Raw genomic sequence first — 27,064 nt, 5'->3', positions numbered from 1 at the left:
TACACATACATATATACATAACTGCACAAACACATTTCAACTTGTATTTAACATTAAATTAAAGTTTTTTGTTTCTATGTAAAGTTAACAGTACATATTTTATTTACAGAAACTTGAAAAAAGTTCTGTTTTTTTGTAAAGCATATAAAAACCTAATAAAAGTTCATCCTAATAAAGCATTATGATGATACAAAAAGAATAAGGGAAAGCCCTTTTTTCTTTCTGTAGCAATATTAACTTTATGACTCTGGTTACAATATTTACTTAAAAAATCCGAGTTTTATGTTTACTTACTGTTAAAAAAAAATATTTTTTTACATTCTGTGAGATTGGTACCCACCAAGGATGCCAAAGAGGACTGGGTTTTACAAATTCCGGGATTCTAGATATCATAAATGCAAATCTCGCAATTTTTTGCAATTCTTTTTACGAAATTATATATGTATGTATTAATAAACTTGTGTATAAGACAGTAAATGCTAGGAAAACCTGCTGATCACTGATTGAAATTTAAAAAATCTGGCTCCGTTAGGATTTGAATCGAAATTAGTATTATAAGTATGATGAAATTTAGCCTTCTAGTTATTTTAGGATTTTCAAAAACCTAACAAAGTATCAAAAATCTCGTAATTTGCGGGATTTGTTTATCCCGAATCCCGGAATTCATGCATAGAAAAAGAAGATAGGTACATCTTGTTTTTGTTAAAAACCACAACTGTTCAAAAATAATGAAAGGAGAATTCAAAAATAATAAATACTCGTTCTAGAATATATAGAAAAATTGTGAATTTTGTAAATATAGTAAAATTTTCAGTAGAATTTTATTCAATTGCATATAATTAGAACCCGGATTTATATGCAAATTAATGTTTTTTCTCGAACGTCCAAATACAATGTAGACTAATTGGAAATTTTGCTGTAAAATGGCATTGATTTGTCAGAAGAACAATTATAAATTTAAAACTTTAACTATTAAATTTCTGGCATAATTTAAAGAGTCTTAACTGCTGGGTGTATTTTTTAGTCATTGCACGATCCACAGTTAATTATCTTATGTACATACATATATGCACAAAAATATAAGTGCACATTTTTGAAACATATTTTGCTTTTTCTTTATGCATATTTTAAGCGCCTATTTTCCAATAATAAATGCATGAAAATCCGCCCTACATATAATATATGTATGTATACTATATATAATTTTGAAAGAATTTTGTCGTACTCTACACGCATAGAAAAAATATAGTGGGGCATGGTTACTGTAACCATTTCAATATTGTTAAAATTTTTTTAACTATATTATAGTCACAGTAACCATTTACATGATTGTGGTAACCATAATATGGTTAATTTACGATTCACATGATTGTATCAACCATATATATGTATATGGTTACAGTAAACAAATATATGTTTGTGACAACCATTTATATGATGAAGGACTTATCATATTATGTTGCTCTCGGCTTAAGGCTTATCATAATCTGAGAACAACATATTATGATAAAATTATTCATCATAAATATGGTTGCCACAAACATATATTTGTTTACTGTAACCATATGTATGGTTGATACAATCATGTGAATCATAAATTAACCATATTATGGTTACCACAATCATGTAAATAATTACTGTGACTATAATATTGTTAAAAATCTTTTAATACTATTTAAATGCCCAATTATATTTTTTCTCTGCGTGTACGATTTGTTTGTATATCATTCTGAAATCGGACCAGTAGTTTAGAAGGCACAGATTTATTACCATTTTTTTTAAGATCGACACCACTATGCGTTGGATGTGATTTAAAAAGCCATTTCAAATGATTAGTGTTTATAAAAACCGACTTTTACAAAAACCGTTTTGTCGGTTAACGGAAAATTTGACTTTTTTGAAACCCGGGTTTTCGGTAAACCGACTTCAAAAAAACCGGTTAAGCGACATACATATATGAGAAATAAACATAAAATGCATAAACAGCTTTAAAATGTTTGGTTTTTAGTAGTCAGGAATAGTTAATATTAAGTAACTATAAATATGCAAAAATGCTAAGTCCATTTTATTTTGTAAAAATTTTGAAATTATCATCACAGTCAAATGGAATTGAGGATAAATATGTTACTAAATACATAATACTTGTTTCAATTATTGGTTTATTCATTAAATTTCAACCAAAATATGTAAATCACAATTTTTTTAATTAAATACATATTTAATAATTTTAAAAATTTATTATCACCTCGACTTTCTGATATGAAAGAGAAAATATTCCAAGTCCCAAAATAGACATTTAAAATGCAAAACTCACTTCTTAACTGTGATTATTTGTCATTATAAATCTTGCCAAATAATTAATAAACTCCATTATCAGATTTCAAAAATATTTAAAATCATGGATTTTATACCGTTTATTTCTGAAAAGGAACATTTTAAGAAAAAAAAAAACACACTAATGAAGTCAAATTTATTGAAAGAATGTATGTACAGCAAATTCAATTTAACGTTTGGTAAAATCATCCCTAAGTTTATAATGAATAATTAGTAAGATTGAACTTAACATCTAGAATTTTGCGGAATTTAATTTTAATTTGTAATAGTTTCATTATGAGTAATTTATTTTGAAAAAGTTTTTAAGTAAACTCATCATCCTCTACTATTTAGAGTCATTGTAATTCTTAAACAGTTTTATATAAAGAGGTTTATATTGTAAATCAGCAGTTTAGGTTTCATATCAAACCAAATGTTTGATATGGTGTATACTAGGGTATTCAATTAATCGGGTTTCTAGTTTAATCGGTTAATCGAGCAAATAATTAATCGAGGTTTAGATTTATTCGGTTAATAATCGGTTAATTTAAAATTATTCGATTAACCGAATAATTTCTATTTTCATTTTAAATTGAAAATACAACAACGAATTTTGTATACAAAAACATAAAAAACAGCAAATATAGTATTTGAGATCATTTTTGTAAACATATCGCCTATTTGCTGCAACAACGTCATAACTTAAAATCCGTGTTTTACGAACTGTTCTATAATTTTTCACATAGTTTGTCAATTATTTTTTGTGTGAGAGTGTTTTTTTGTTGTAAACATCAAAATTAAAATTCATGTTTTCTCGTATATTTGGTATTTGAAAATCGGCAATTTCAAATTATTCGAACAGTTAACTGTCCAAAATTAATCGGTTAACCGATTAACGGATAATCGATTAAATACCCTAGTGTGTACACAATGAATATAAAAAATGCGCCAAAACATGAGATTTATTGATTTTAGTCATAAAGCCGGTTTTTCGGTTAACCGGTTATCCGGTTTATAAACACTACAATTGATACAAGACATACAAATGTGTTGTTTTTGTAGAAAATACAAATATTTTCAAAAAACTAAAAAAATGTTTTGATCGAACTTTAATATTATAAGGGCACTGCTACACGTTCAATATATATTGACCGCGATCCAGTATCGCGATATTTATTGAACGTGTGGCAGTGCCCTAAGACTCCAATTTTAAAATGTCACTGTAGTCCAGCTGCAATCCTCAAAATTTGATACATTTACAGAAACCGTTGTGATTTGTACATTCTCAGATAGTTCAATTTTAAATTATTTTTGATCAAATTATACTAATTAAAATACTTACTCTAAGTTGCAAACTAATTGTTGTTTTTGTTAAATGATTTTTTAAAATTAAATTTCTCACGATCGCAGCTGGCTCTGGCCGTGCAAATAAAATTTATTTGTGTTAATTGCCTGCATTGATGCAACAGAAAATGATCCATAAATTGGCAGTTGGCCAATTTGTTCGTAAACTACGAGTATTATTGAAAATAAAATTAATTGGTATTTCATTGTTTCTGTTTTTGTTTTTATTTTAATTTATTACATTTTTAATTTGGTATTGTAAAAATTATTGGCATTTAAAAAGGTTAAAACAAAAATATTTAATTGATTGATATCGGCACATCATTATCTAGTAATTAATTTTGACAAAATAACTGTATTACTCTTTTATAACAAGAATATAGTATAAAAGACTTTATTCAATTAACATTATTAAAATTAACAAATTTAACGAGTTAACTTTCAATTGATCGATCTACATTTTTGTTTGATTTGTTTTTATTGTACGAGTAACAACAACAGCAACTAAGTAATTACTCTGAAATCACAATTTGTTCACTCTTCACACCACGCGCCTCTAAACTTTTAGCTAAATAGTATGAAGATATCATTGCAAGAGCCTGCAAAAATATTAATAAAAATAATAAACAGATTAATAATTAAAATAATATAGTAGAGTCTAGTAAAACACACCTCTAAAGCTACTAGACCGACAAGGGTCAAGATAAGATTATCACTTTGGCAGTCAATGAATTTCACAGCCATATTTTCACAACCTTTCGTGAAGATATTATTGTCACTGGAACAGTCCTTTAAGATGCAACAGCTGGAAGGCAATTTATTATCCTTAATATAATCCTGAGGGCTATCTTTGCCACAACACTCATACTGGTTTGTCATAAATAAAAAAAAATGCAAAATAATATAAATGTATTGCAATGAAATTTATAGAATTACAACTCACTTGTGTTTGAATACTAAACATGGCACCGGGAGAGCTTAGTTCCAACTCCCAAGTATCTTGCACTCGTTGTCTGGTCATATCAATGTAGTCACTCTTCATTGCTGCAAAACTAATCATGTAAATTGTCTCGCAGACCACAGTAAATGCACCAAAACCCAAATACTAAAAAATATTAGAATACAATAAATAATGATTAAAATTTCCCAATTGCTTACACTGCTCGAAATACTTACTGCCATCGATAAAGCGTATGACTCACGCAAAGCTGCAAAACATCCCAGGGAGCATAGTGTCAGGACTATGGAGCCTAAACCAGTGGCTAAATATGCACCCAATGGAGAACCGGCACCACCCAATGTCACCACACCGACTGATATGAGTATTACACCTAAGACCTGTAAACAACCAATTAAAAATATTAACCACATTTATTAATTCTTCAAATCTGATTAAAAAAAATTCACATCATCAAAAGTAAAGCATTTCAATTTATATTGTATGATATGTACTCGTACTTGGGATGTGTTTACCCCCAGCAGTTCTTGGTGACGTTCCCGAACTACTGATTTAACCTATCACTTAGGTGACAATTAGTTACATAAGTAGTTACTTGATTAGTTATTTTAACACGAGCATGTCCTAAGCAGGGAGTCAATTGAGTCTTTTAGAGTCAGTTTCCTTACTAGCTAATCCCAAAATCAATTTATTTACTTATTCAGATACATTTTATGAAAAGACTCTCAATATATTTTTAGAATGAATTAATTAAAAGTTTACAAAAGAATATAAAATTATTTCAAAAATGTTTTTCATTCATCTGTCAAAATTTTAATATTGTAGTTACGTGGTATTTTATTTTAGCTAACAATATAATAGACTGCTGTATAAATTATTTCATAAATTATATCATAGCAATTGTTTTGTTTTAATCAATTACATTTTATATATTAATTAATTAAATTTTCTAAAAATAAATGGAAAATGAAAATTCTTTTTTTATCAAGCAAATTATGCTAAATAGCATTTAGCCTTTCTTCCTTCATTCCAAACTCTGCAATATATTACTTCTGTTGGGTACTATCTAACTAACTACTTTCTAAAACGTATTCAAAACCGAGGTTACGGTTTTAAAAAATTGAAAACCGATCGGTTTCGGTCTTTTTATCGGTTTTATGATGATTTGTTAAATATTATGTGTTATCGAAAAAAAATCAAACTTCAAGAGGATAAAGGAAAATTTGTACTTTTTCTTTTAATGGTACTTTTTTAATATATTAAATTAGTTAGCTTATATACATTAAAGTTGGCTAATATGCTTTTCAGTAAAGAACTACATAATTAAGAATAGGGGCTTAATGATATTATGATACCAAAAAAGTTCGTTCTTCAAATTGGTAGTTTTTGAATTTTCTATAATATAGGACCTAGAAGTACTTTTATTTCAAACTCAACGGTGCACTATAGGTTAAACGGCTACCAAAACTGTGCTAAAGTCCAATTTTTCAAATGCAAATATTGCACTTTTTTTAATGCCATTTTGTAACCAATACTCCAAATTAACTATGTCAGCTTTTTGTTTTTGTTAAATATTAAATTCCGTTTGACAACACGCAGTCAAAGACATTGCATTGTAATCACTTAATAAATTTTGTTGAAAAGCCTGTATTGCTTTCAAACTTTCAATTGCATGTTTAAATAATTTCGCGAGTTATAAAGAAGAAAGTGAAAATGGGGAACAATAAATTAAGTAAGTAGGGTTTTTTGTTAAAAAATGTGATAAAATTGTTTAACTTGCTTGAATTAAATCCACTTTTTTAACTTAACCTTAAAAGTGCTGCGACTGTTTTCAAAATGTAACTTCGTGGAAGCTTTTAAAATTTCGGCAAAGTTCAGTAGATTAAATGCAATCAGAAATGAATATATTGAAATGTTATAAACCAATTTTCATTTACATTCAATAGCCATTTTTAGCCGTTTTCGAATAATACTATATTTTTTAGGTTATTGTTTGAAATTTGGCTTAACGAAAATTCAAAAAAAAATAAAAATTTGATGTCGTTTTCAAACATGTAGTGAACAAAATTGAAGTTAACATATTTTCAGATGAAGTGGAACAACAATGCATTTCTTATATCCTACACCACCATAGTGGAGAGGTTATTATGCGTTTGTGCAGATGTTTGTAATGTCCAAGAATATTAGTCTAAGACCCACCTTAATATGGTACATATATTTTTTTCGGCCCAAGGACGAAGTCTATTGAAACTTTCTGAAGTCGGTCCATTATTTCACGTAGCCCCCATACAAATGTCCTCCCGTAATTGGACTTTATCGGTCATTAATGTTTAATTTATATAGGTATCTACACAAATTTTGCTCCAAATAAGTTTTATATATACTGAATTCATGTCACCTAATTTTATGATGATCGGTCCTTAATTAGTCATAGCTCCCGCTTCCGAAAATCACTTTAACGTGCATAAATCTCTTAAAATTGTTGGTATACACATAAAAAATAAAGAACTCTCATAAAGAAATTAATCACACGGCCCAATTTCATGACGATCGTCCCATAATTGGTCATAGCTCCCATATAACCCATTTCCGAAAATCACTCACGAATATAAATTATTGAAATTTTAAAAGAAAAATTATAAATGCAAATGAGACTCTTGCCAAAGTTTCGTTGCAATCTATTTTACTGCATATTGCTAAAAAAATTTTGAGATGCAAAAAGACGCTGTAATGGAAGCGGAGAAGACAGATCTTTTAAGCTCCGAATTAATATTAATATTAAGCTGTATCTCAGATCCATTAATTTCCACATCATTTTTATATAGGCGCTTACAAAAGCGGAAAAGTTCCACATTTCCACCTGAAGTAATTCACTATACCCACCAAGACGATGAAATTAGTGAAAGTTAAGAGGACCTTTCTGATTTAAATTTACAAAATGAATTAGATTTAAGCAATTACTAAAAGTATTAGTATTTTTAAAATAAATTAATGTATTAAGTTTGCATTAATGATTGCAAAAGGGTTAATTTTTGGTCGTTAGTGGGTTAAATTCCATTTTTTTAATATAATTATTCTTACTTATGAAATTCTTTAAGGTTTTGGTTTGAATACCATGATTTTGTAGTCGTTATTAATTTAGCACAGAAAAAGTAGTCATTTAACCTATAGTGCGGTGGTTCAAGTGTGGAAAATTGGTACTTTTTGCATTTGAAGTTTAATTGTCAGAAAATACTCGTAGATCATTATTTTTAAATGAGTTTGTGTCATTCTTTATTAACAGGTTTCTTTGCCTACCAAAACCAAAAATTTCGAAATTTTTATAAAAAAATTTTAAAAAAATTATATTTCTAAAACGACTGCGAAGATTAAAATCGTGTTAAGCCCTACTTATAAGTAATTTTATTGCGGTTTTTCCAGTTTATTCAAGAAACTAAACCGTTTTTGAGTTACGCAAATATATGTTGTCAAACCTCCTCCATTTTCGAAATAACGTTATATCTTGAAAATACGAGCTAGCCTAAAAAACGGTCAGCACCACCGAATTCAGCGTACCCGAATGCCCTTTTTGACAGAAAAAAAGTGTCAATTTCGTGCACAGTGTTATTAATTGGCATTTGATCTTCAATGCACCAGTTGATGTGACTAGACATACGTCCAATTTTTGTTTGTGTTTTTGTTTGATTTAGATATTTTACACTGTACAACACCAACATTAATTTTGATGGAGGAGATAAAAAAAAAGACACGTGTATCGGCGTTTTGAAAGTTTACATCTGAATTTCATTTGAGGGGGGGTTAAAGTTTCCCAACTCTGGCACATTCTTATTGTTAAACGGCATAAGAAACCATGTGATTCGTACATTTTAGGTATAAAATGTGTTCAGAAAATTTATGTAAAATGTTACGGAGAACATTTTTGTTGAATATATTAACCCTATAAATCCTCAAGGCATGGGTCTTTTTTGTACTTCTTTTAAAAAAGAGCGAAAAAAGCATTAAAACAGGGATTTAAGGGCTTAAAATGTTCCGCAAAAATATTGTCCGTGAAATTTTACTATAAGTCCCTGAATACACCAAAACGGTAAATTCAACCAGAAAGTCAGAAATAAGACATAACAAATGAGAGCCTAGGGTTAATTTCGCATTTATTAAGAATTTTATTTTAAAGTACCCCAAAAATTTAGCATAAAAAAATAGTTAAAATTTAACTAAAAATCGCTAATATTATTTTACCTTCGATAGCAAATTTGGATAGGAAGTATTCATTAATTACACTTTTTTAGATCTAGACAATTACACTTCCACCATACATTTTAACCCCTTAAAGGTATTTTTCATGGACAAAAAAGACCCATGCCTTGAGGATTTAGAGGGTCATAATATTCTACAAAAATGTTCTCCGTAACATTTTACATAAATTTTCTGAACACATTTTATACCTAAAATGTAAGGATCACATGGTTTCTTATGCCGTTTAACAATAAGAATATGTCAGAGTTGGGAAACTTTAACCCCCCCTCAAATTAATTTCAAATGTAAACTTTCAAAACGCCGATACACGTGACTTTTTTTTTAATTTTAATTTTGGAAAAAATTAGATTTTGTTGTATAGTGTTATTTAATATCAAGAATTGCAAAGACAACAGAAAACGTTTGTTACTACAAATGTTCTAGAATTCTTTACAAAACCTTAGCAAGGTGTGGTTGACCGTTAAAGAAATAAACAAGAAATAATAATATATTTTGTACACAAAGAAAATACCAATTCTTATGAAAAAATTGGTCATTTATACAACCAATGCAAAGAAAAATATATTTCGTATTATGTACTGGATATTCGTGGTAAAGAGCGTGCTACTGGTCGTCCACTACATAGAAGAATATTGAACAAAAAATTAAATTATAAATAAATATTTTCTGTTCATAAAATGAAACATATACTTAGTTTTGAAATAGGTTACGTACAGTAGTTTTCTAAGTAAATTTCGTTTCCGAAATATGCGTCACAATTTTAAGAAAAATAAGATTTTCTTATCAAAAAATTCACGACCAGGCGGATTGAGATTTTGGAAAAATGTTTTTCCACATTAGTTTGAAGTTAATTAAACAAAAAATAATGTTTAAAAAAAATTACAAGGTTAAAATCGAAAATTTCAATATTGAATACTAAATAGATTTATTGCAACTTTTATTTGCTGAATTTGAAAGGCATTATCAAGGGACCATTTGGGACCAGTATATGCTAGGAGACTATAGTTGGAATGTCGTGAGAGAGACATATTTCCTTCTTAATATGTATCTCAAAATTCTGACGTCCTGTATTTTTTTTCAATATTTTTCCAAATTTTTATGTCAAAACATTGTAAACTATTGTAATCTGATCAAAGAAATGTGTACAATGTAACATGAAAAAACTGAACAATTTCATTAATGTATATCTAAAAATTTCAGGGAAGCTGCCGATGCCTAACACCCACCTTACCGATCGACTTAGAATCACTTTCTGAGTCGATTAAACGATGCCCGTCCGTCTGGTTGGTTGGTTGGCTGGCTGTCCATGTAAACCTTGTGTTGTACTCTAAGCTCATTTTTTGAAGATATTTCGATCAAATTCCGTACATATTATTTTTTCGGCCCAAGGAACAAGCCTATTGAAATATGTTGAAATCGGTCAATTATTTCATCTAGCCCCCATACAAATGTCCTCCCGAAATTGGACTTTATCGGTCATAAATGTTTAATTTATATATGTATCTCCACAAATTCCGCTCCAAATAAGTTGTATATATACAAAATTTATGTCACCAAATTTTGTTACGATCGGTCCATATAAACCCGCTTCCGAAAATCACTTTAACGTGCATAATACGCATAAAAATTTTGGTATACATACAAATTTCATTATTCATAACTTTCATATAGACATAAATCACACGACCTAATTTCATGGCGATCGGTCCATAATTGGTCATAGCTCCCATATAAGGCCCACTTCCGAAAATCACTCAAAAATATAAATTATTGAAATTTTAAAAGAAAAATGCTTTTGCTCTTTTACTATACTTTTATTATATGGTCGGGATTGACCTACCATACTTTCTTACTTGTTTTTTTTTTTTTGGAATTATCACAAAGCATATCTGAGTTCGAATTGCAAATTGCAAAACATTTATTTGCTCAATCGTTCCACTCTAAAATACAAATAAATAAATGTATATATCAATGCCTAGAATCTTCAAATAACACTTTCTAATAAAATACATTTTTTGTAAAATATGTAGTCAGAAAAAAATTCTTATACAAAAATGATCTCAAACAAAATTGTAAAAATAAAGTCTACAGCAATGAAATAATCGTGATTTTAAAATACACATGCTCATTATTTTAGTTTTCTTTTAATTTTATGATTGACCGCATCTCTTTTTGAAAACTGAATTCAATTTGTGCGAGGCACAACACAATTTAATCACAGCATCCGCATGTGCAATTTTATTAATTAACCCATTTATGACCACCACAAATAAGTAAAATTTTTGGACATTGCTTTTTGGTTAAAGCTGTTAAATATTCTATGAGGTTCAAATTATAAATAAAATTATTTAAAAAACAAAAACGATTTTTTAACAAAACCATCATTCCTAACATATTTTATTTCATAGCTGTTAAGAAACATTGTATAACTTAAGAATTAAGGGCAATAAAGTCAATTAAAATATAGATTTTGAGTTCAACTTGGACGTATTAAAATTAAATTAAAATATCCCAGGAAAAACTGTAGTAGTTCCAGAACGCAAGTACATTATAGCCACTACTAGTTCTAGTTTGGCGTTGGGACCAATGATTTTTGTTTGAAACGGAACGGTTCTGGAATCAGTTCTCTATTCAAGGATTTTTTAGGAAACTTATTTATTGTGTATTTTATAATGATGGCTATAACTAAATAACCTAATCAAAGCCCAACACACCGTTGCAAAAATGAGCGTACTGCACCTCGGAAAAAGCAAAACAAAAAATGCAGCCAACCTTTCAATACATTAAGCCAGTTAAAACAAGGATGTCTTCTCTCTCCGCTCCTTTTTATCACATCCCTTGATGTTATTCTTGCATTGCAATTGAGAATAAAACAGCAACTCGAAGACCTAGAATACGCCGACGATATAGTCCTACTTTCCACGAGACGGGGGCATCTTTCATGGAACTTAGATACATTGCAACAGACTGAAACGAATGCATATTCTACGTGAACAGCTTATGTTCCTGATGGAATACGCTAATAAATATAAACATAATTGGCAATTACGGATCGAGCCTAACAAAATTTTTAATTTATAACAAACATAGTTGCTGCAAGTTTCATATGGGAGCTCTGATAATTATGGACCGATGATCCATAATTTAAGTTTTTTAAAAAAATACTCAGTACCGATACTCCCAAAATTTTTGGAAATCATTTCTCCTTTTAAGAAACTTATATAACTCGAAATTAATTGTCATTAACATATTTAAGATATTTATACAGATATTTTTTAGGAATCAAAGATTAGCACGACTGCACCAAATATACAGAGGGTGTTGTTTCTAGGCAACGACAGATGGCAGCCCCATTATCCTAAACCAGCTACAGCAGACCAGTCATCTACTTAGCTGGAACAACAACCGATTAGCGAAACTGATACCAGGCAATAATAACAATAGATTGGATCTTATGACAACATCGTACATGTATCATAGGACCAGTGTTGCAAATTCATGGTGAACAAAAAGGGCTAAATTCTTAGAAAAAAAAGGGTAAAAAGTGGCTAAAAAAGGGCTAACATTTTTAATTAACATTTGACACAAAAAACAACTTAGAATGTTACATTTGGCTATGCCGAATATACAAACAAAAATGTATGAATATAACACACTTTCAAATGCAAGAAAATAAGAATATTTATTCCTGTATGTTGATCCTTAACTTTAAAATAACGTAATATGGGGCCACACGTATATCATATGCCGATGTTTTTAAAGCCTAGGCAAATTTTTTTATATGAAAGAAAAATTATGTATGTATGATAACTTCGATGGAGAATATTTTGATAAGTGAATATATAGCAAATATGCCTCTCATGTAATGCAGAAAAAAAATATTCTAAAATTGATTTTCATTGACAAAAACATAAATTTTGCCATTAGTTAGTAAACATATCAAAACTAAGGTAGCCAAAATATGTAAACATAAATATTTAATTTATGTTTACATATTATATTTAATAAAATATAATAAATATAAAATTTGGAAAAAAGTTAATTTTCTATATTTGATCAGATAAAAATGATCATAGCTAAATTATTATCGATAATGAACTGAATTTTTCTTTCTAAATTGGTTGGATTGTAGTCTTTGAAAACGGTATACTACATGGCATGTGTTATAAAATATTTGTTAAAGTACTATATTTACGTCAATACATCGCCCAGATAAAGTTAAAAGTTTTTTTCTTTAACCCTATATATGATTTTATAAACGCCCGGACCCGCGCGTAAAACATTAACATATTTATTAACAATTTTTATTCAAATAACGTCCATTTTCTCTATATTAGATATGGTATTTTTTTAATGTATGGAAGGTCCAACAATTTGTATGTGCTTAAATTGTTTACTGGTTCAAAATTTTTAGTTAATTTTTGTCATAATATCCCTGCCAATTTTTTTGAACTGATTTTACTAATTTTCAACAGCAAAAATTTCATATCATTAGAGTAAATATATAAATTTTGATTTAGTCATAAAAATGGCTAAATGAAAGTTAAAAAGGCTAAAAAAATGGCTAAAGGCTAAATTAATTTTTTTGTGGCTAAACAAGATTGAAAAGGGCTAAATTTAGCCCAAAAAGGGCTAAATTGGCAACACTGCATAGGACCCGCTACAGCAGATCAATCATCATCTACTTAGCTAGAACAACAACCGTTTAACGAAACCTACTTCAAAATACAAATTTTAAATATTTTTAGGTAAACAAAATTTATTTTTTTTTACAAAGTTGTTTTTTAAATTTTTTGGAAATTTTTTTTTTCGAATTCTTATTTTAAAATGTTTAAATTAAAATTTTTTTTAAATTTTAAAATTTTTTTTGGTGAAAAAAATCGGGTTAAAAAATATATTTTCCGATTTTGACACATTGTAGGTCCAACTTACTATGGTTGCAAAGGTATTTGAAATATCTATCATTAGATATCCATATTGTCTATATTAATGACTTAGTAATCCAGATATAGGTCAAAAATCGACTCCGCTATATATAAGGATCCAGAATATATATACTTTATAGGGTCGGAAAAATATATAGTGGAAATTACAAACGGAATGACAAACTTATATATGAGGAGCCGCAGAACAAAAGGTACTTTTCGCTTTTTTTCAAAAATTGGTTTTTTGGTATTTTTATAATATTTGGGTTGAAATCTTTTAGAAACAATGGGTTCTAAAAAAATTGTGCTTAACAAAAGGTACAACACTAGTATAAAACGAAAAAAAAAATATTTAATTTCAATGTGTAATATGTTTATATATTAGATCAGGATTAAAAACATTAATTTAAAATATTATCGTTTAAAAAAAAATGCATAAAAAACATACTTTTTAATTTTGTTTTTAACAAAACGTAATTTTTTTTTCTTTATTTTTTAACAAAAGGTTCTTTTTCCGATATTAAAATGGTTTTATACCAAACATCCTTAACATTTAATGTGCTGACTTATGGCAGTTAGATGTATCTATTGATAAGTAAGAAACTTGTTAACATTTCCAGGTTATGCAGTTTTTTAAGGGGTCGAAAAAAATAAAACTCAATTTCCTAAAAATTTTAAATAAGCAAAAATGCGGCTCCTCATATACCCTTCTCACGAAGGTGAAGGGTAAAGTAACAAAAGACACTGAATCTAATGGCAACATCGTATATGGAGACGCACGATAATCCAATAACTAGGACTGTGCAATCTCACATGGGAAATACGAGAAAATCTACTGGAGATGTTTTGTGGAAGGCAAATACCCCAAGAGAGTTAATGGAGAAAAAAATGCAGATTGTAGACCTTATATGGGTGCTATGGTAAATACTGGAAAAATCGGAGTTCTAAGTTTTGCTTACATAAAACTTATTTATGACGACTTTTGTGTGGTTAACAATATATTTAAGATATTTATTATAGCTTATGTTATTAAATATATGTATGTAAATGGAACCGTATAACTACATATACACATAATACCCTCCCCACAATGGTGTTGTGGGTATAGAAATATAGAGAAATACATATAGAGCGTAAACTAATACATTCTCACCGTTTTTTGAGAAGAGACTTAGGTTTTTGACAAGAGAGTTTTCGTTCTATGGTTAGAAATATTAAGATCCTGATTCCAAAAACGTTGAGAAAATTTATTTGAATTATTTCGTGTTTCCGAATAACTTAGCTTAGGTAACAGTAAAAAATATTTTGGAAAAATTTCATTACATAGAAATCATCATTGAATCTATTCATAAAATTTCCCTAAAATCTTGTCGATTTTCGATTCAATAATGTAAACCATATAAACTATTGTCATTAATGGGTTAATGGAATTTAATTTTACTACGTCTATGTAATGAAGAATATGTAATATTTACTTGTTAAAATATGTATGATGTATTTACATTACACACTCAAATATCTGCATTTACATATGTATTGACATGTACATAAGTCCATAGTACATATGTACATGTAAATATGTAAACATTCATGTGAAACATACATACATGTACACGGTATATAAAAACAAAAACGAACGCTCAAACAAATGCAAAATTAAAATTTCTTTTGTATTTTTGTTTGACTGACATACTATGTAAATTAGGGCGGCCCATGGATCAAAACAGATTTTTCCGGTATTTTTTTGGTGGAAACCTATTTGTATTTAAATGGAAAAAAAAACTGCGATTATTTTGATATCCATATTGTGATTGTTTAACTTCAGAGAAAATAGGCTTCGAAAAATTCAAATAAAATACGAACTGGATTGAATTTTGAAAAGCGGAAAACCCATTTCGGAGAATTTTTGGTCTATAACGTGTTTGGGTATAGATATGTGTCTTTTTTTGCTTTAATCCAACTCACCGAATACTGACGCTAGGACAAAAAGTTTGAGAAATTGTCTCTTCAAACAAGCTAAACTATCATTTTAGTTGGAAACATCGACTCGTTATTTTTCTTGCATGTAAACGGGGCACACTAATGAACATATGTATGTAGTATGAGTATATAGTGTTTCATGACCATGATAACAATTTATATACATATGTAGGTACTAGGGTATTCAAATTATTCGATTTTTCTCTTGATCGAATAAAACGAATAATTCGAATAAGAGATTTTAACTTGTTCGAATAATTCGGTCAGACGTTTAAAATTAATCGAATAATTTAATTTTTTTTTAGATAGCAAAGAATGAAGTTTTGATGTACGTTTTTTAATACATATTTTATTGTAAAAGAAAAACAAAAAATAACATTAAAGTTAACAATTCAAGTATTGATAATGTTAAAAAACATTCGAAAACAAAGTCCATCATTAAATTTTCAGAAATATTCTGATCAGATTCCCTCCCGAACAATCTACAAAACAATTGACTAGCAAACACTTTAGATTCCGTTTTGGAGCTATGCTTAATCTAAAATTTAAAAATAAAATCTAAATTAAATTTGAGCTAGATGGACATTATACTGAATTGAAGTACAATATAAACGTATAAAGAACTGTTATATGTCGTTCATTAATTGGGATTTTAAAATGAGTAACTTATTCTTTAGTAAATGAATTATTCACTTTTTCTAAATTATTTATAACAAGCTCTATATTAACGTTACACTGCGTATAGTTAAGCTAAACGGACGTGTTTTTTTCTATCTCCGCAAATATCTCGTTTTTTTTGATGATATTGACGGCTAAAAATAAATTAAATATAAAAAAAAGAATATATATATATCTTTAACGCGAATGGACGCGAAATTATATTTAAATATACAATCGTTTTTTGATTAAGTCATAAAATATAATATTAAAAGTGCCAATTAAAGTTATCTTTTATTATTTTCGTTCTGGTGTTTGTTTTCTTTTTTCCACCAATAAAGAGCACAAGTGCAAAAAAATAAACAGAGAATACTCTTTATGAGTTTCTCAAGTGGTAATCATAGTGAGCGCAGGCTTAGCATGAACGGCAGAAATGCATATGTGTTTGTGAATGTTGAAGAAAATTCGAAAGAAAACAAAAATACAAGAGTTGATGACAGCTTGTATTTGACCGCCAAACAAAGTGATCGAGCTCGTTCATTATCCCCCGCTTTGTTTACGAAAGGTGTTTGTACAACAAAAGAAAATTTGCCGTTGACAGCTGTTGATGGAAATATGGTAACCAAAAGTAAACTTTTAGTACCGCCTGAAGGTATGCTAAATAATTCACCCCCTAAAACAAAAACCTGCACAGTAAGTACAAACCCAATTAACCATAGTACGGGAGCAATACCTAAAAATGTTCAGCCCAAATATAGTGCACAAAAACCACAAATCCAAGTGGGAATTGATAGGTACATTACCGTACTGAAACGAGGACGCAGCCCAAGATCCTCAAAAATCGCATCAACCGCAAAAATTCCTAAAGATAGGGAAATTGATAGGAAAACTACCGAAAACAGATTTTCTATTTTGCAAGATGAAGCAGCTGACCACCCAACATTACCCAAGTCGTCCAAACCCCCTCCTATTTATTTGAGAGAGCAAAATTCGAATGCTCTAATTAAGAATTTAATCTCGTTGGTCGGAGAAAATTCTTTTTACGTTGTACCTTTTAAGCGAGGTAACATAAGCGAGACTAAGATACAGGTAAATCATGAAAATGATTTCCGTAAGGTTGTTACCGAATTTGAAAACAATAAACAAAGTTTTTACACATACCAATTGAAGAGTAGCAAAGGGCTTCAAATTGTTATTAAGGGTATTGACTCTTGTGTAGATCCTGAAGATATAAAGGCTGCTTTGGAACATAACAAGTTTAAAATAAAAAATGTAGTCAACATTAGAAATCGCGAGAAAATTCCCCAACCAATGTTTAGAGTTGAACTAGAACCAGGTGATGTTAATCTCAAGAAAAATGAAACACACCCAATTTACAATTTAAAATATTTATTGCATCGTAAAATTACGATAGAAGAGCCACATAAGAGATCGGGACCAGTCCAGTGTTTAAACTGTCAAGAATATGGTCATACTAGGGCATATTGCAAACTACCCCCTGTTTGCGTGGTGTGTGGAGAATTGCACGGTTCTACCCAATGCGATAAATCCAAAAACGACTCAAAAGTAAAAAAATGCAGCAATTGTGGCGGAAATCACACAGCAAATTACAGAGGATGCCCAGTATATTCTATAGTTAAAAGAACATTAACACAGAAACCCGGTATTTATCCTGTGCAATCAAAGAACCTAGTTGATACCCATTATCCCCAAATCTCGCAAACCATGAATAATAAAGGTTCATACGCTAGTGTTCTAAAAACGAATCCAACTTTTGCTCAAAACCCACCAATAGGAAAAGAAAATAACCCTAATATCAATGTGAAATTTGCAGACCAACATCCCACTTCTAATTTTAGTCGACTGGAAGCTACAATAGAGACCCTAGTGAAATCGGTTAACAATTTTACCAACTCTATGAGTAATATGATGCAGGAAATGCTTAAAATGCAATCCATGTTATTACAAGCTATCCTAAATAAGCCATGAACTGTTTGAAAATATGTTTCTGGAATGCAAACGGCATACGCCAACACAAAAACGAACTCGAATATTTTTTAAGAAACCAACAAATTGATATAATGCTGGTTTCTGAAACTCATTTGACGTCCAGAAGTTCATTTCGAATAAATGGATACGTAATATATGATACCAAAGATCCCAGAGGTAGAGCATGCGGAGGCTCGGCAATTTTAATAAAAGCTCGAATCAAACACTACTTAATGTGTGATCTTTGCGAAGATTATCTTCAAGCTACTACAATCTGTCTTGAAGATTTTCATCGAAACTTAGTGATTTCATCGATATACTAACCCCCTAGATTTTCAATTACAGAAAGTCAATATAATAGATTTTTTAAATCACTAGGCCCCCTTTTCCTGGCTGCTGGCGATTATAATGCTAAGCACACATTCTGGGGATCACGACTGATTACCCCTAAAGGTCGTGTTTTGTTTGATACAATTTCTAAAATGGGTTTGAATGTGATTTCGAGCGGCCAACCTACCTACTGGCCTACTGACCCACGAAAAATACCGGATGTTATTGATTTTAGCGTGATGAAAAATATCCCTGGAGAAATGATTCAAGTTGAATCCTCGATGGAACTATCTTCAGATCACTCACCCACTATTGTTACTTTATTGAGCCCCCGAGAAATTGTATCCCCGACTGGTACTTTAGCGATGACAGGCACAAGAATTGATTGGCTCAAATATAAAAAATACCTCAGTACACATTGCTCGGAAAACATACCGCTAAGAACACCAGAAAACATCGATCACTCTCTTATCAATTTCGATAAAAATCTCAAACTGGCTGCTCAACATGCTACCCAAACCCCCCGACAAATCAGATATAATAGAATTTATTCTGCAGATGTCGAACGGCTCTTAAATGAAAAAAGAAGAGTTCGAAGAGAGTGGCAATTGCACAGATCCCCCCAACTCAAATCGAAACTTAAAGATTGTATAAAAAGACTTAAAAAGCTCTTGGAATTTCGAAAAATGGAATCATTGAATAAATATTTAGAAAGCCTGGACGCAACCCCGCAATCGGATTACTCATTATGGCGAGCAACAAAAAGTCTTAAAAGACCTGTCATATGTAAGCCCACCTTGCGAAATTCAAGTGGTGGCTGGGCAAGAAATGATACTGAAAAAGGGAATCTGTTTGTTAATCATTTGAAAAACGTATTTACACCGAACACATCAAATGAAGCAATTGAGTTGCCACCTGTTGTACCCCATTTTGGAGCAGTCGTACCCCTACGTTTTGAGATTCGAGAGATCGAAAAGGCTATTGTTGATTTAAACTCCAAGAAAGCACCTGGTATTGATAAAATCAGTAACAAGATGCTTATGGAGCTACCCCGGATAGCAATAAAAATAATTCTTTTTATTTTTAATGCTATATTACGCCTTGAATATTATCCTCCAGAATGGAAAGTTTCACTGGTTACCATGATACCTAAGCCCGGAAAAGATCACACAAAAGTAGAATCATACAGACCAATAAGCCTATTGTCCAATATATCAAAGCTATTTGAGAAGATACTTATGAACAAGTTGCACCCGATGTTAATTGAAAACAATTGTATTCCGAATCATCAATTTGGTTTTAGAAGAAAACACAGTACTATCGAACAAACCCATAGACTTGTAAATATTGTAAGAAAAGCGTTTGAGGAAAAGAAATATTGTTCCGCTCTCTTTATTGACATTTCTCAAGCATTTGATAAAGTATGGCATGATGGTTTAATATACAAACTGAGTCAAAATTTACCTGCAAACACACATAAGCTATTGGAAAGCTATTTAACTGGTCGAACATTTAAGGTTAAAGAAGGAGACTTTTTAAGTAGTCCCCAACCCATTGAAGCTGGAGTCCCACAAGGCAGTATCCTGGGACCCTTTTTATATTTGATATATTCGTCTGATATGCCAACTAACAATCGTACTCATACATCAACATTTGCTGATGATACTGCTATTCTAAGCATTCATGAAAACCCTCAAGAAGCATCTCGTTACTTACAAAATCACATATTTGAATTAGAAAAATGGTTAAAACAATGGAAAATTAAAGTCAATGAGCAAAAATGTACCCATATAACATTTACATTGCGTAGAGAATCATGCCCCCCTATTCATATCAATAACCAAACAATAATTCAACAATCGGAAGTGAAATACCTCGGAATACATCTCGATCGTCGCCTTACATGGAAAAGTCATATAGATGCAAAGTTGATTCAAATGAAATTGAAGTCAATTCAAATTAATTGGCTTATTGGTAGAAACTCTACGCTTAGTTTAGATTGTAAACTTCTACTTTACAACATGATCATAAAACCGATATGGTGTTATGGCATACAGCTATGGGGCACGGCCTCAGCGTCAAATGTTGAAAAGATCCAAAGACGCCAAAACAAGTTTTTAAGAATGATCACAGTTGCCCCCTGGTATATCAAAAACGCGAATATACACAAAGATCTAAACGTGCCCCTTGTAAAAACTGAGATCACGAAAAATGCAGAAAAATATTTAAAAAAACTTGAAATTCACCCAAACCCACTGGCCGCAACATATTAAATAACCGTGGCCACACTCGGTTAAGAAGGAGGGACACAGCAGACCTAATCCAAAGAATAGAAGGAAGAATGCCAATTTAATAAAAGCTAAATGAATAAACAATTTTTCGTCCGGCACTGGCTGGACTAATTAAATTATAATTATTAGATATAAGATTTGAAGTACTTGTTGTTAGTTCATGAATGAAGATACAATAAATAAAAAATAAAATTGAAAAAAAAAAAAAAAAATCTTTGCTTAATCAAGTGGTCTTAGGGGATTACACAAATCTGTCCTAAGTTTGATATCATTGTCAGTGAACGTGGCTAATTTGTAGTCAGACCGTGTATGATTGATAGACAAAGATGGCCAACTCCATGATTTTCTTGCAACAAAACGAAAGTTTACAATATTTTGTGTTTATCAGTAGATTTATTAAATATTTTAATACACTTACGTACGCATTTAATAACTTCACTTATATATATTTTAAGATCATGGTCTTCGTCTACTTTAACGTAATCATAATAAATGGCATCCTCAATATCACTTTCGTGTGCCCCTAATATTGAATATTGAATAAATCTATTTTACAGTAAATTGTCCACCGATTTCAAATATGATACTCTTATTACAATCAGATTTGGTTCAAAAGATATAGCCCTTCAAATTTTACTGATTTTCAGTTTTCAAAAAAACAGACCATTTTTAGGTAATATGGTCCGCTTTCAGATATCGAAAACTATGTAACGGATCGTAATTATTTTTGTCTCTATTAATAGATCTATTTATTAAGAAAAGAATAAAAAATCTTGTACTGTAAATCGATATTTACCAACCATCCATTTTATTTCCCATGAAATTGATTTTTCCACAAATTTCAAATTTGCTAACCCATAGGTTAGGTTGATAGGAGGATGAATACTACATCAAATCCGAAGAAATGCACCTAGAATATTCGGTCAAAGCTCTCTTACGGTCTTAGATTTAAACTTATCATCTGATATCGCCCTAATTGTCTTCTGGCGGTCGATAAATATGTTAACCGCTAGCGCCATATTTATTCCAATCCAATTTACACATTCCGTTATTGCACGGACTGGAAGCTAGTGTTGTAGACACTAGATTAGGTAGACGGTAGTATATTTCTGTTTCTGGGTTTTCAATGTACACGCAGAAAAAAATATAATTGGGCATGGTTACTGTAACCATTTCAATATTGTTACAGGTTTTTTAACTATATTATAGTCACAGTAACCATTTACATGATTGTGGTAACCATAATATGGTTAATTTACGATTCACATGATTGTATCAACCATATATATGGTTACAGTAAACAGATATATGTTTGTGACAACCATTCATATGATGAAGGACTTATCATATCATATTATGTTGCTCTCGGCTTAAGGCTTATCATAATCTGAGAACAACATATTATGATAAAATTATTCATCATAAATATGGTTGCCACAAACATATATTTGTTTACTGTAACCATATATATGGTTGATACAATCATGTGAATCATAAATTAACTATATTATGGTTATCACAATCATGTAAATAGTTACTGTGACTATAATATTGTTAAAAATCTTGTAACACTATTTAAATGGTTACAGTAACCATGCCCAATTATATTTTTTCTCTGCGTGTAGAACCCCAGGCCCTTTTTGTCCACCAGTTTAGAGACATCCGTATAGCAACGAATTCCTACGGGTATTTGCTCAAATGTTCCGTTTGACCATGATATTCTATCTGTGTCTGGTATGCGATCGGGCATGTCCGATGTTTGTGTATAGCCTTCCAATGTGTCCAGTATACATTGATGACGGGTCCTATTTTTGATTATCTCATTTGGTTCAAAAGTTATGATTTTTTCAACGAAAAAACTCAAATGGCGCCACCGTGGACCGTTTCAAAATAACATTCGCCACAATATATGTTAATATTTTGATTATTAATTGAAATTCTGCTATTAATAATCTATGTTCACATAATATATGTTCACACCACGGCCGCCCCGTTATGTTTTGACCCTAAAATTTCTGTTTCGAAATCAATTCAAAAATCATTCATCCTTTTTTTACTAAATAAGAATATTTTATTCCGTACCTTTTAAATTTATTGGTTCAAGTCCTAAATTAAACATAAAACATTTTTGCGCAGTAATATTTATATATTTATAGAAGGAGCTTTCGGTCCACTCATTTACAGTGATCGAAAGATTCCCTTTATCTTTAGTTATTTGTCGGATTTCAGAAACAATATAATTTTTGTAATTCATTAGTTATTACTTATTTAAATTTAGAATTATAAAAAATTTTAATTCGTAAGAAATTATTTGATTAATCGAACGATTATTACTCGAATGAATACCCTACTAGGTGCACACATACATATTCATAACTATGTACTGAGTACATAAGTATATTACAATAATATGTTGTTGGTTGTGTTCGTTCGTCGTGTTCTGATTATGCCAATATATCCATACAATTGTTTTGTATGAACATTTTTGTATAGAATACATATACCTACCTATATACATACATATATATATGTAGGTATGTATATAGTAGATATATAGTATTTATGTAGTACGAATTACTTTAGTTGGCTTCATTCTATAGAGTTTTGTTAGTGTTTTTTTTTTTCGTTGTCATACTCTCACTTACCGAAACTAGAACATTCAAGGTTAGTAGAGCGTATTTCCAGACAGCAATTGAAAATGACAGTTTCATCTTAACGTCTGTTTCCTTGAACCTTAAATAAGCAGCTGAGAGAACTAAAAATGGAACAAATTAAAAGAAAACAAAAATTAAAAGTTTATTGTTTTCAAACAAAATAAATAAAGAAACAAAAACAAAAAACAAGTAGAACTCAGTTATATACTAAATGACACAATTTTATGTTTTTTTTTTTTTCTTCTTAATATTCCTGAGTACATAGGTTGTTGTTTATTACAAATCAATTTTTACACTTGGTGCATAACGGCAAAGCAGATATTGAAAATCCTTAAATTTATTTTATTCAAATGTCAAATTAACTTCAAACTAAATACTAAATGTATGTATAAATATGATGTATATGCATAATATAAACATTATTGTAGTATTTTAATTATAATAATTACATGCGATACTAAAAATATTTTCGACATTCATTTGTATCTAGATTCACATGTATTTATTATATTGCGTATACGTACCGTACAAAATATATATTTTTTTGTTTTTCCTTAAATTTTGTTGTTTTGCCCGAAATAAACTACAAATTAAAAATGTATTTACTTGTCTTGTAGTCGTTTTTATTTCAGCTAATATTCTGTTTTTTGCTCTTTTTGTTTATATTCAGAAACACAGACACACACACGCACGCTTTTGAATTCCAACAGATTTTTCTATTTATGATTAATTTGTGTTGTTGTTGTCGGTAAGTAGAAGGAAACGAACGGACAATCATGAACACATGCCTGTTGTTGCTATTTATTTTAACCGCTCACAGAATTTTCCGACCAATTTCGTCTTAAGGAACAAGTGGTACTGAGGTGAAAAGCCAAGAGAAGAATCTTATGCACGTTCTTGTTCATCATTGGCACACTGATAGAGATGAGTTTGGTTTTATTATACATTAATATTGTTGTTATTGTTGTTGCTTATGATGACGACGATGCTTTTCTTTTCGCTTTTCCTGTGTGGTGTGATTGTGTGTAAGTGTAAATGTGAGTGTATTTGCCTTTATATCCACCACTGCCACATGTTTTCGTGTCAAAAGTGAAATGGAAAATAAAACAACAACAAAACACAAAAAGCACTTTGTCGTATCACGTTGTGAGAGGGAAATTGTTCATTTCATTGTAACACATTGTATGAGTACATATTTACATTAGGGTGTCCCTTATATTGTACTTTTTCGCTTTTCGGCTGTCCCAAGGCTGTCTTCTAAAAACCAAACGCTGAAGAGTAAAGCAAAATCGGGTAACTTTCACACAGTCAATGCTGATGAGTTTGAGTTGATTTGTAATTACAAGGATTCATGTTTAGCGTGATAATTATTTTAATGACTAACAAAAAAATATATTATTTTCTATAACTAATAATTATTTATTTTGAATTTATTTTATTGCTATATATATAAGTAAGAAATATTAACGTAATTAATATTTTTTAAGTCGTAAAAGTTATAAAAATTTAATTCATATTGTAAATCCTTTTGTAGTATATTTGACAAATTTTGAATAAAACATCAACAAATTTAAATTTAAAACAAATTTTCTTTAGTTACTTTCACGAATAAAATTGTGTAAATACTAGGTTATTCAATTAATCAGGTTTCTGGTTTAATCGGTTAATCGAGCAAGTAATTAATCGGGGTATAGATTTAATCAGTTATTTAAATTTTAAAGTGAAAATAAAACCACGAATTTTCTGTACTTATTTAAAATACTAAACGACTATTCGACTTTTATCGACTTTTGAGATAACATAATCTATTGTTCGATTTTTTTCCGACCAAAAAGTCGGTTTCGACTTTTTTCAGGAAATAATCGACTTATAGAACCCTAAAGTATACCTCCCTTAAAAAAATTCAGTTTTCTATGTTGAAGAATAACAGATTTACAGTAATTTAAAAAACCCTAACTCATTTCAAAAATTGTTTGAAAGAAAAACCCCTAACTCATTTAATGTTGAATGTATATTTTTGGTTTATATTAAAACAAACAACTTTTCTAAAAGTATTTTTTGATATATTAAAATTTTTTAGTTGTTAGTTTTTGGCTTTCACTTTCAGATTTTATTGAGTTTTTTCCTTCTACTGTAAAGTAACTAAAAGTTGAGATTAAATATGTCAGTTGTTATACTCTGAACATGTTTCTTGGATGCCCGAAAAAATATGTAATGTTGTATGTATTTTAATTAAAATGGAAAAATAAATACAAAAAAATATGTTAAAGTGCAAAAAAAAAGAAATTTCGGTAAATCGGTTAATCGACACAAATTAATAGGTTTATTTTTGTTATTCGAAAATCGGTAATTTTGAATCATTCGAACAGTTAACTGACCAAATTTAACCGCTGAATACCCTAGTAAATACAGGCGATATATCTTAAATGATACGAACAAATATTTAAAAATCTTCTTCATCCAAGGATATAATTTTCGTAAATAATAATTGATTGGAACAGAATATCGGCCATGTTGAGTAGATAATTTGTGTAGAATATTAATTTATTCTAGTCTGAGTTTTATTTTACAGTGGGTCAAAGTTTTAATTTTTTGATCTAAGGGAGCATTATACTAAATGAAAAAAATGTAAGTTAATAGCTCTGTTCAATAACTAAAAGTTTTTACTACAAAGTAACATTTCATTAACTCAAAAAAATTGCAAGTTCGCAGTTTATATTTAATTGAAGAAAATGTGAGTATTTATACATTTTAAAAGGAATAAAATAAGAAAATTGTGTGTATAAAACAATTGTTACTGGAAAAGCGTTCATTTACTTTTTACTATTTTTGAGAAATTAAGAGAGTAATTTTGTAAATTTTGATTTCATTCCTCGTTGCAAGTATTTACTGAGAAAGTAAATGAACAGACCTAATGTTGTCAGAGTTATATTCTGGATTTTTATGGAAGATCTTAACGTATAGCTCATATTTAGGTGTCAATTTGACCCTTTTTCGAGAAAATCATGAAAAGTCCCTTCAAGAAGGACCCTTAAGGATTAAAATTTTCAACGAAAACGGAAAATTTCAGTGAAATTTAAATAATGCTCTTTACGCTTACCTAAGTTACACGCCACCTAAGTTATCTCCTTTATTTCAAGAGTTATTTTATTATTTTGCTCGATTTTTTATTTTTAGATATGGCGGGACTACGAAGGGTCGAATATTTTTTTTAAATATCAGCTATAATTGTGATAGAATTCCGAATAAAATAAATATAATTTGCTTACAGTTATCTCGACCCTATAAAAAGTTACATGCATCCAAAGTTGGAGCATGTAAAATGGGCCGTATTTTTTAAGTAATTTATTTTGTTGAAAAAATTTTTTT

At 29.8% G+C, this 27,064-nt stretch overlaps 1 protein-coding gene across 1 annotated transcript; it reads right to left on the bottom strand.

The window, feature by feature from the left end:
- Nucleotides 1-3,858: 3,858 nt before the first annotated feature.
- Tsp42Ej (Tetraspanin 42Ej) lies at nucleotides 3,859-24,538 on the bottom strand. The gene is made up of 6 exons (XM_065511868.1): nucleotides 24,220-24,538; nucleotides 23,687-23,796; nucleotides 4,834-4,995; nucleotides 4,601-4,762; nucleotides 4,330-4,524; nucleotides 3,859-4,256 (listed from the first exon to the last, which is right to left on the bottom strand). The coding sequence occupies exons 2-6, from the start codon at nucleotides 23,750-23,752 to the stop codon at nucleotides 4,170-4,172; spliced, it is 672 nt and encodes a 223-aa protein (XP_065367940.1). The 5' UTR covers nucleotides 23,753-23,796; nucleotides 24,220-24,538; the 3' UTR covers nucleotides 3,859-4,169.
- Nucleotides 24,539-27,064: the final 2,526 nt, after the last annotated feature.

This window comes from Calliphora vicina, chromosome 5 (genome assembly GCF_958450345.1).
Source record: "Calliphora vicina chromosome 5, idCalVici1.1, whole genome shotgun sequence".
NCBI classification, from domain to species: Eukaryota; Metazoa; Arthropoda; class Insecta; order Diptera; family Calliphoridae; genus Calliphora; species Calliphora vicina.
The sequence above is the reverse complement of the archived record's forward strand: the minus strand, read 5'-3'. Positions and strand labels throughout refer to the sequence as shown.